Source organism: Cricetulus griseus, chromosome 2 (assembly GCF_003668045.3).
Source record: "Cricetulus griseus strain 17A/GY chromosome 2, alternate assembly CriGri-PICRH-1.0, whole genome shotgun sequence".
Lineage (NCBI taxonomy): Eukaryota > Metazoa > Chordata > Mammalia > Rodentia > Cricetidae > Cricetulus > Cricetulus griseus.
The window spans coordinates 123811122-123823150 of NC_048595.1; the positions used below are offsets into that span (position 1 = coordinate 123811122).

The 12029-nt window shown below is 40.4% G+C and overlaps 1 protein-coding gene across 4 annotated transcripts in view; it reads right to left on the reverse strand.

Annotated features, from left to right (window-relative positions):
• Pde7a (phosphodiesterase 7A) overlaps positions 1 to 12029 on the reverse strand; it is a 96646-nt gene that overhangs the window by 31641 nt on the left and 52976 nt on the right. For all 4 annotated transcript variants that reach the window (XR_003482922.2, XM_027403491.2, XM_027403487.2 and 1 more), the window contains exons 2-3: positions 9096 to 9156; positions 6559 to 6642 (exon numbers count right to left, since the gene is read on the reverse strand). Coding sequence is in view for 3 of the 4 variants with exons in the window: in XM_027403491.2 (XP_027259292.1) it covers positions 6559 to 6642; positions 9096 to 9156 (145 nt within the window). In the remaining variant the exon portion in view is untranslated. The remainder of the gene's footprint in view (positions 1 to 6558; positions 6643 to 9095; positions 9157 to 12029) is intronic.

Here is a 12029-nt window from a genome sequence, read left to right on the forward strand (position 1 = left end):
ACATGAAGACATTACTAAAAGTTCACATGTGAGGTGAAGCTCATGAAGAATGAATGCTCCTCTGTGACATTTCTACTTAAAAATTCAGACTTCAGTCAGTAAAGCAGACCCCTAAAGGGGAGGAGCCAGGCTGGTCCCACCTCGTAGACTCCAGATCTTTGGCAAGCATGTCTTCACAGAGGACTTCAGACATAAAGATCACTCTGCTTGGTGGCCATGAGTAAAAAACACTTCAAAATGTCTTCAAATGTAAATTCTCCCAGTTCTTTATAAATAACTGTAGACCTGGCTTAATGTAACTTAATTAACAAATACACGATCTGAATATAAGCCTGTGACTTTATGTAAAGGACTACTTTCATTATATCACATTTTTATCTCTAAATGATTTGGCAGCACAGTCACTTAGGGCATTAGTATCACAAGCCAGGCAAATGTGAATTCCTTTGAGTGAACTTATATCTGATTATCCCTTTTGTGTATACTTCTAGTTGTGGTGGTGAAATCTGACAGGAGAGATGCTGAGAGTTCTTAATGTATATTCTCGCACTGAGTCTGGAACTACTGTAACTTCCACCTTGTGTCTTAGTTCACTGTCGAACTTTCTAAGTCAGAAAGGAATCTGTTTGTTTAGTAAGGCATTTTATTTATTATAGTTAATAAGCTTCTGTACTCAACTGATTTTCTTTCCTTTATTTGGGACAGAGGGAAGGTGAGACAGGGTCTCTTACAGTCCAGTGTATTCTCTTTCAGCATTTCCCAAAGCTGGCCTTGAGCCCCTGAATTTTCTGCCTCTACCTCTCAATTGCTAGGACCATAGATAGGTGTATGCCATTAATTGATTTTCTTCTTCTTCTTCTTCTTTTTTTTCTACCTCCCAGCCTCCACCTCAGGAAGATTTATTGACTTATTTTTGAGGCAGGGCCTTGCTATGTAACCCCGACTGGCCTCATTCATTTCCTGAGTGCTGGGATCACAGACATAAGCTACCATACCCAGCTAAAAAGTCTCTTGAGAGTAAAAAAGTGCTAGGTAGGAAGGCCTATGGCAAATCCTATTGTGAAAGTAAGGATTATGATAAGAGGTAAGCCAAGACACAAAAGTTCCTGGCAGGGAAAAGTGCTATCTACGTAAGATTAACACAGAGGTCCTTCTTTAAAACCATGGAGCCTGTAATCATTCCCCCAATGGTAGATATCTGGCTTCAACTGGCTGCCAGGAGAATTAACCTGCAGAATGTGAACCCAGGCAGGGTTTATAGTGAGCCAAACACAGAAGAAAAGTACAATGCTGCAATGTCTGGATGTCTCATTTCTAGGAAATCCAGTAAAGACATTTACCCAATACTGAGGAAAATATGTAATCTATGAGTTAAAAATAACTGCAGCACCTGAAAAACAATCAGCAGATGGAGGTCCAGCACAGAGAATATAAAACATAAAAACACGGACTTGTCCGGCTACCATGTGGCCCTAGCACACTGTGTCGTCTTTAGCCTGTCTGATTCTTTGCTGTATCCTACCTTCTCTCTGTTGAGAAGACCTGATCCTGGGTGCTAAGCAGAGAACATGGGAGGCAGAAACCCTAACACTGGAAGTTAGAAAAATCCCAGCAGAACTACAAACTGGTAATTAATGAAGGCCGAAGGAGGACAGAGGGGAAATAAACATGACTGTAACTTAAGAACACAAAAACATATAGAACTTAATAATGGGCTAAATTTAAGTAGAGAAGGGAAAAACCATACAAGAATTTTGCAGCAGGGAAATTAAAAGAGTTAGGACAAAAGCAAGAAGATGTACAGAAAAGTGGGCTGAGGGAGTTAGGAGAAAGAGAAGGGGAGAAGAGGAAGGAAGAGGACATGAAGGAACAGGAAGATTTAGTCAGGGGAAGAATAGAGGAGAGCAAGAAAAGAGATAACATAGTAGAGGGAGCCATTATAGGTTTAAAGAGAAATCTGGCACTAGGGAAATGTCCAGAGATCTACAAGGATGATACCAACTAAGAATATAAGCAATAGTGGAGAGGCTACCTTAAATGCTCTTTTCCGATAATGAGATTGATGACTACCTTAAATGCCATTCTAGAGCCTTTATCCAGTAGCTGATGGAAGCAGAAATAGATACCCACAGCTAAACACTGAGCTGAACTCCTGGAATCCAGTTGCAGAGAGGGAGAAGTGATGAGCAAAGGGGTTAAGACCAGGCTGGCAGAACCCACAGAAACAGCTGACCTGAACAAGGGGAAGCCCATGGACCCCAGACTGATAGCTAAGAAATTAGCATGGGACTGTTTCAGATCTCCTGAGCAAGGATGTCAGTTAGGAGGCTTGGGCAATCTATGGGGCCTCTGGCAGTAGATCAGTATTTATCCCTAGTATATGAATGGACTTTGGGAGCCCATTCCACATAGAGGGATACTGTCTCAGCCTAGCCACACCGGGAAGGGCCTAGGCCCTGCTCCAAATGATTTGACAGACTTTGAAGATCCCCTATGGAAGTCCTCACCCTCCCTGAGGAGCAGAAAGGGGATGGGATTAGGAGTTTGGGGGGGGGGCAAGGGAGAAGGGGTGGAAGAGGGAACTGGGATTGACATGTAAAACAAGCTTGTTTCTAATTTAAATAAAAAAGGGAAGAAAAGAAAAGTGGGCTGAGTTGCAGAAAGAAAATTCTACTTGCAGAAAGAAAATTCTAGCTGCGATGACTACAATACACTTACATCCAGAACTTAAAAAATCCAGCTAATTTAATTTCAGCATGCATATTTTTATGTCATTGCAAAAGTAGTATTATTTTAAACTATACATGTATGAGAAAAGTTGTATTATAGTCTTTGAAAAGGCTTGGGTATCCCTGAAGGTTCAAACCTACCCTGCAAAGTCAACAACGGGAAGGTGCCTTTACCAAGTCCAAGATCCCAGGAAGAGAAGGAGCAGGCAGCCACAGGTGTCTGAGTAGAAGGGCACTTCACAAGGAGCAGAGATAAAGAACAACTTTGCCTCCACAGATAGAAACCAGGTATTTCCACCTTGTATGAAAAGATGAAACACTCTACAAGGAAGTACCCTGGAAAGTCACGGCTAGCCCTGAAGGCTGTGGCAGTTCAGGCTTAGTGGAACATACATGCAGGCCTAAGGCTTTCACATTTCACTTATCAGCCAATCTGGCAAACTTTAACTCCTAAAAGGAATATGTAACAATCTGTAACTTCATCTCCACCACCAGCACATTTAGTATGTCTTCTGTCAGTTTTTATGTGTTATTTCTTCCTGATTTCCTAATGATATAAGACTTTCCTACTATTCCCTTCCCCGACAAAATTTACCATTTTGACACCTACCTGAAACTTCCAACATCATTTATAGAAATCTTATTTACCAAATCCTCTCTGTTTATTAAATTTAGTGAAACTCTGGGGGCACATGAGAGAGAAGACCCCTAAACCAATGTATCAGAGACAGATGTCTCCAACAGTGTGAGGACTGGAGGATTTCATAGCAGATTCCTCAAAGATTTTAAAGGCTGATAGTTTTAAAGCTATTCAAACTTCAGCTTGTAAAAATGGAACCAAGCCAAGTAATTTTATAAAGAAAAAAAAACTATTTAAAAGCAAATGCAACATTCTTGCTGGAGTGTCAGTCAATAATAAAATCTTTTAATGCCACCAACAAACAAGAATGCCCTCAGAAGCACCCGGATGCTTCTGTCAACTTCTCAGAGTTCTCGAAGAAGTGCTCAGAAAGGTGTTAGACCATATCTGCTAAAGAAAAGGGGAAATTTGAAGACATGGCAAAGGCTGACAAGGCTAGTTATGACAGAGAAATGAAAACCTACATCCCACCCAAGGGGAGACCAAAAAGAAGTTCAAGGACCCCAATGTACCCAAGAGGCATCCTTTGGCCTTCTTCTTGTTCTGTTCTGAGTATCGCCCAAAAAGCAAAGGTGAACACCCTGGCTTGTCCATTGGTGATGTTGCAAAGAGATTGGGACAGAGGTGGAACAACACTGCTGCAGAGGACAAGCAGCCCTATGAAAAGAAGGCTGTCAAGCTGAAGGAGAAGCACGAAAAGATATTGCTGGTTACAAAGCTAAAGGAAAACCCAATGCAGGGGAAAAGGGGTGGTCAAGGCAGAAAGGAACAAGGAAAAGAAGGAAGAGGAAGATGATGAGGAGGATGAAGAGGATGAGGAAGAGGAGGAAGAGGAAGAAGATGAAGATGAAGACGATGAATGAATAAGTTGGTTCTAGCGCAGTTTTTTTTTTTTATAAAGCATTTAACTCCCCTGTACACAACTCACTCCTTTTAAAGAAAAAAAATTGAAATGTAAGGCTGTGTAAGATTTGTTTTTAAACTGTACAGTGTCTTTTTTTGTATAGTTAACACACTACTGAATGTGTCTTTAGATAGCCCTGTCCTGGTGGTATTTTCAGTAGCCACTAACCTTGCCTGGTACAGTCTGGGAGTTGTAAATTGCCGTGGAAATTTAAAGCAGGTTCTTGTTGGTACACAGCACAAATTAGTTATATATGGGGATGGTAGTTTTTGTTTGTTTGTTTTAGGTTTTCTTTTTCATCTTTAGTTGTCTCTGATGCAGCTTATACGAAGACAATTGTTCTGTTAACTGAATACCACTTTGTAATTGCAAAAAAAAAATTGCAGCTGTAATTATAATTTATTAAAAAAAGTGCCAGCAATAATTCAACAGCATGCTGTTTTCTGCAGAAACTGGCTGCATTGCTCAGTTCCAGGAAGGAGCAGAGAAACCCAGCCCTTTAGACACTTTTCCATGTAGACCTCTAGAATTTATTCTTTATATTGACTACCCATAACTGTTCTCCTCTAATTAATGTAATGAATCACACTGACTTTCTTCAATGCTTAAAGCAATCTCACATCCTTAGAGAGAGAAATTTATCAGTCTTCCAATAATTACATATTTAACCTGACATGCTCTTTGGAATGCTGCGTCTTTTTAACTATTCTTTCATACCCATGTAGGCAGTATCAAGACTATGCTGGCCTTAAGAATAAATTTAAGTGTATTCTGTCTCCTCTACTTTGACTTACTTTTCCTAGAACTTCACACTAAGATCATTCTTTTCTCTGAGTTTCTTTGTTCCTTTGCTCAGCAGATCCCTGCCTCACAGCTCCTCCTTTCAGTCTCTTGTCTCAACAGCCCCAATACCCCAGCCTTAGGATGCCCAGAAGCCAAGGCACCCCACATAGCTGCTGCTCCAGGTAGAGAGTTCAGACACAAGAGGAAAATGAAAGGTTTCGATACTGGCAAACTGGTACTTGCCCCTTTGCTTCTCTTACTACTTTTGCTATTTTCTCTTTGATTTTGGTTTTCTGCAGTTGTATTATGACTCACCTGAGCATGCTTTTGTTTCAATGTCATTCTGCTTTAGGCTTAAAGTACTTCCTGACCTGCATTTTAAAAGTTCTGTGACAAGTAGTTTTGAGTTATTTGCTACTGTAGGAAGAAGTGATCCTATAAGGCAGCCCTGGTGTCCCTGTATACTCTTACTGTTTGTAAGACTGAAATGCCACTAATGCTCTTTCAGACTGCAACCACCTTGGCATAAGCAGTGCTTGAGATATTTCAAAGTTTGGATTCATTTCTAACCTTACAAAGTGCTTTGGGGTTTCACTTAAACACAACTGTCTTATCAGCTGTTCCCTCACCTCTTGCAAACTTGGCAGATGTAAAGACCTGCTTCTACTTCTTTGATAGTAAGTCCTGGTCACCTTCTTATCCCCTTTCTCAGAATCAGCACATGACCCTCCAGGGAAAAATGACTCATAATGCCAGGCTTACCTCTCTACCTCATTTATAATCTGAGTTATTCAGGATGTCTCTTATATTCTGTCAAGTTTGACTTCATTTTTTAGAGTGTTAATTTATGTTACCAAACATTACCAAAAGCTGAGCAAGTCCAAAATTAGATTTAACATGTTCAATATTTAAGAGCTTTATCACTTGTTTTTCCCCTTCTCTCCACTAAGATCTAGACACACACAATGTTTGTTTTTAAAATATGTTATTATATCAGTATTTTTAAGTAAAAGGAAAAGATAACACTTCACTCAACTTCTGAAATACGATCACAAAATGTTATGTGCATAAAATATGTTGATGTTGTCTCAAGTAATATAAAAAAACAGTAACAAAGACACCTAAAACCTAAGTTAGCTGGAAATGTGGCTCTGTTGGTGGAGTACTTAGGTTTACTCCAGCACCTCAAAGACCAGGCACAGTAGCTCACATCTATAATCTAACACCCAGGAGGGAGGTAGAGGCAGAAAAATCACAAGTTCAAGGCCAGGCTGGGTTACACGAGACACTGATTCAAAACATAAAGTTCTAATCATTACCCCTGTCTAGTTACCTCTACTTGTCAATGTTATCTAGAAATCCAGTATAATTTATAGACTTATGTTTTTAAAAACTCTGAATATAAAAAAGCATTTTTTCTCCCTTGTATTCTTTCTTCTTGAGAAAATTAAATGCTATGAAGACCAAAATTTTAGTTTTGAGAACAAGAGAGAAATACGTACAGTGAAAGACACGGAAGTCAATATATGGATGGGAACCTCTTCTTTCTGGTTCAAATCCTGCTCGGCTCCTTACCCGTACATCTCCTGGACAGAGTCAAGAACAAATGTAAGTTTAGAAAGCTGTTTCCCAAGTGCAAACAGGCCCATGTGGGATCCAACTCCCGCTAGGGGACGCCAGCAAGGAAGGTGACGGGTCAGTACAGTGACATAAGTGAATATGCTACGACAAAACCCATGACTGTATGCTAAAGAACAAACCAAATAAAATAAACTGTATGAGTGGTTAAGAACTGATTTATTTGGAGGAATTAATAAAATTTCAGTATTGAGTTGTAAGGCTGGGTTAGGAAACTTCTAAACACTTCATTCTAAACCCTTAATAATTATGTATTTTAAAGGTCACTTTATTACTCTGATGGGGTTGAACCAATAACCATAAAAATCCAGCGGGAAACAAAATCTGTTTCACAGAAGAAAATCCTAGAACAAAACCTTAAAAACCCACAGCAAGAGGCAGGCATCCACCATGCCTGCTCTGCCTATCCCGGCACACTGGCTGATCACAGAGAGGATAGACACAGGAAACATGATTACTCTCACGAAGCCTGCAAGTCCAGTGTGTGAACTCCCATTGGACTATGTGCAATTTGGAAATCTCTCTTCTCACCCAAGGTTTTAGCAAGTTCTGAAACTTTTGTTTTTATCTGTTTGATGCTGTTCTTACATAAACCCACATGATTTTCAGATAATTTAGCAACCAATTACTAGGCACTCTTTGTATCACAGGCATTGTTAAATTCTGCAATCAAACCTAAGTAAGAAGAACCTTAGTTCCCATTCTGTGGATATGGAAATTGGGCTTTGGTAGATCAAACTGCATTTCCATGCCTCGAGATGGTGCAAATGACAAGCAATACTTAAACCCACAGTTCCAAAAGCAACCCTTTCCTGTTAATGCTGTCACAGAGACCAAGTTCGTAACAGAGAAAGGCCTCCTAAGAGTTCCAGCCCCCGATGTGCTCCTGAAACTCTGACTTGCTCGAGGACCTTCCTTCATCAACTGTGACTCCATCTTTATCCACCAAGGCCTCTTTTAGGCAGTGACTCCTCGGTATGACAAAGGTTTGCCGAGTACCTGTCAGTCCCGTCACACACCAGGGCACAAAGTTTCCCTTCCAGGGGATGGAGAAACAGACAAATACATAACTCCTGTCTGTGGTGGAGGGTTAGAACGCATAAAGTAAGTTAAGAGGAATGGGGATAGAGGGATGGGATAGTGTCATACAGGGAGGGACCTGTGGCAAGTGAGACAGTGAGCCATAAGGCTATCAGAGGAAAGAGGTTTCCAAGGACAAGGAAGAGCAAGCACGACCAGTCTACACCAGGAGCACACTTGGAATGTGCACAGACAAGTAAAAAGGCCGGCATGGCAGGGGTACGGGGAAAGGGAACTTGGGAAAAGTGGGGCCAAAGAGGCATCAGGCTGAACACTGGACACTGGAACGCTTTGGCTGTTACTCTAAGGTCCAAAGTCTTCAGAGTACTCTGAAGACACAGTTAAGAGGACTTAAGATGACTTTATTTATGTACGAGAAAGGTTCACCTTGGCTGTGTAGACCACAGTTCGGGAAGACCAATTGAGAAACAAGTACAGGAAGCAAGGTGATAACCATGGTTTAGATTGGGTGGTAACGTGTTCAGGATGCTGCGGTGCTAGCTCTTTTGAAGGTACTGACAAACAGGATTTGTCAATGAACTAGACATAGAGTAAGAAACGGGAGTCAAGATCAACTGCATTTTAGGAGAATGAAGTTATATCTATTAAGACAGCAAGACTACAGATGTGGAGAACAAATCTTCGCAGCCCTGTTAAAAGTTTGAGGTATCCATCATATACCCACCAGGCTGCACAGAAATAGAGTAAATATGTCTAGAGCTTTGTTTTAGGGCTAAAAGAACCACTAACATCTTTTTTAAGAGTCAGGGGAAGAGGAAATGAGGAGCAAACACCTGCTGTAGTAGAACAGAATGGAAGAGGGTAAGACACACAAGATAAAGAAAAGCAAAGAAGAAGTAGTAAGAGTGAAAACAGGACTTCGGGATACATTTGGGCTTTTATAAAAAGAGTCAGTGAAGGAACCAAAGGAGAGACCACAGGTAGATAAACTGCAAGGATTGGCTCAGTATCTCAAGCCAAAGGAGGAATTCTAAACATGAGGAGAAAAGCTAGGAGCAACACGTCAAATATGAGCACGTACTTCTTTATTTAGCAGCTCTAGAAACCTATTTTCCACAAAAAATACTCTAAAACAGTTAAGAGCTGTATACTAAAAATATTGTCCTATTAAACCAGAATTTTAAATTGTCTTTTAATTGTAAAATGCCTCTATTTATTCATCACATTCAGTACTAGTTTTCAGATACTAAATTTCAATTTCTGCTACAAAAAGTGATGAAAAGGCTACTTAATGAAAGATACCTCATCCCAAATAATATGAATACAAAATCAACTGATAGTAATATAAAATTGTGCTTACCTAGCATACGAATATATAACGCAGTCTGATCAGAACTGTCATAGGAAATAGCTCCACGTCTCTGGAAAAAAAGCATACATGTTAGTACATGATAATGAAATATCTAAAATTTCATTCAGTAAACATGCATTTATTATTTATCACATATTATTTGCAAAGCATTGTGCAAAAAAGTTTGAGTATACGAGATCTGCGTTGGAAATATCTGGAGAGAGGAAAGACAGACAAACTACAACAGGGCTAAGAACCACCACAAGAGCAACTTGAGACTAACACAAAGTTGATTTCTTTTGAGGGTGTGGGATCCTGAGGATGGAGCTCAGAGACTTTGGCTAGGAAAGCAACTCTGTATTCATAGTCCTGTAGAAGTTGGTTTCTTAAAACAAAACAAAATAAACAAATCAGAGCTACCCAATAGGAGAGAGAGGGGAAAGGGCAATCTGTGGCATTCCAGGTGTATGTCCAAGCACCAGGTCTTCATATACTAGGAGAGTGAATATTTCAGGACCCACTCACAAGTCCTCCAATGGCTTCCCACTGCCCTGGAAATGAGTTCCAAGCCCACGTTCTAGGGTGCACGGCCTCCATGATCTGCTCTCCATGTTCTTGTCCTACCACAACCCTCACCACTGACACAGTCATGCTGCCCTTACTTCTCTCACCACGCCCAATGTCTGCCTTCACATTGTTGCTCTCCTGCTAGCCTGAATGCTCTGCCATTCCTATGTTTCTGATCTCCTAGGCCTGGATGAATATTCTTGGGCATACCCTGGCTACCAAAGCTGCAGCCATCTGAGAACTGTCTCTCCTGCCATGACCCATAGCACTGGCTTCATTTGCCTTTAAAGCAACACATTTTATTGACCACTTTTAAGAAAAATTAAAACACAAGCAAAAACAACACAACAGCTGGTCATGGTGGCATACACCTTAAATCCCAGCACTCAGGAATCAGAGCAGCTCAACTTCCATGCAGCACTTGGCTACTGTTATCCTAATTGCTGTGTATTAAAATAGAAATTCCCCAGGAGCTGGAACCTTATCTGTACCATTCACCACTATATCCTGTCCTCTAAAATAGGACCTATCGCTTAGCAAACAAACAAGTAAATAATACTTGATCAACAAATGCACTTGTTGCAAATAAAACTTATGAACTGAGGAATAAACAGTTATTGACAGAATTGATATAAATTAATATACTTCAAAATGTGGATGATACAACTGACGAGACCTCTGATCAGCATCTAAGTTCTGTGCCAGCAAACATCTAAATCATCACTGGCTGCCCAGATCCAGACCAAAGCCAACATTCAGAACAGCACCTGGCACACCAAAAATCGAGGAGTTGGTGAGATGGCTCAGCAGGTAAAGATGCTTGCTATCAAGGATGCCAGCCTGAGTTCAATCCCTAGACTCACATCTCGGGAAGAGAACATGATTCCTGCAAGTTGTCCTTTGACCCCTACAGGCATGCTGCAGCATGTGAGTGCACGTGCGCATACACATACTAATACACACACACACACACACACACACACACACACACACACACACACACACACACAAATAGAAAAGACAGCTGCTCAACTCATGACAAAAGTGTACACTGAAGTCATGTGATCAAAGTTCTACTCATTAGATTAATGACCTAGCCAACCAAACTCTGGCTGAGATTTATAGGCACTTAACATGTATGTATCTACACATCTCTGGGAGGCAAGAATACTGGCTTAAACATAATTATAAAAAGGTTTGCTTTAATTGATTATACAGAATTGATATGCAAAACCAATCCCCAAATATTATGGTGTGTGTGTGTGTGTGTGTGTGTGTGTGTGTGTGTGTAAGAGAGAGAGAGACTGTAGAGGCTGGAGGTCATCTCTAGTGCCTATCCTTCAGGCACCCTCCATCTTGTTTTGTGGAATAGTCTCTCACTTGGCCTAGAACTCACCAAGTAGGCTAGACTGACTGGCCAGAGAACCCTGGGGATCTGTGTGTCTGACTCCTCAGGGCTGGAATTACAAGCGTGCACCAACAAGCCTGGAGCTCAAGTGGTTCTGAGGACCCAACAGGTGGGTCCTCAGGCTTGACCACAAGCACTGTACCAGTTGGGTTCTCACCTCTGCCCCAAGTTATATTCTCAATGCTTACTTATCATTTCAAGAAAAACAAAACAGGCTAAAACCTTGTATAACTTAATCTTTTTTTAAAGTCCATGAAATGTAGAACAAACCTTTCAACCATAATTAAATCCTACCAATACTCATTGTCTCCAAGGATACTGAGGGACAGAGGCAGAATGGAACTTTTTAATGCAGAACTTTGTGCCTTTTAAATTTTACAGCATGCATAGTAATTACATTTCACAAAGTAAATAAAATGTGAAAATTATCTTAAATAACCTACAAAGAAAATATGATGGCAAATAGCAAGGAACTAATGCATACAGAACACACCCTTGACTCCACCAAAACAGTCTCTGAAAACAACTGCTGTTCCACATTGAGCTAGTCATTCTAAAGAAAAAGCTACCGCTATCACCTGATGCTAAGACACCACTCAGCTGGGATTACTGTCACCTCCACAGGCTTAGTTTACTAGGTTACTGGCCCTACTGGCAGGCTAATGGTAAGCCAAACACATGGAAAAGAGTTTATGAGGCAATAATATTTCTATTGGCTAAAACCTATAAATGAAACTTATAGACATCAATATGTACTAACTTGTCACAGCCATACCTATTAATCTGGTAGTGTCGATAACAACTTGGTGAAATAGTTAAAATGAAATCTGAAATGCTCTTCTCTACAAGTTCTCTACTAGGGGTGTTAGGCATTGTTACTGTTTTTACTGTATGGTGCATATCTACCAGCCACTTTTTTAAAAAATAAAATTTTATTTAAATTAAAAACAATCTTATTTTACATGCCA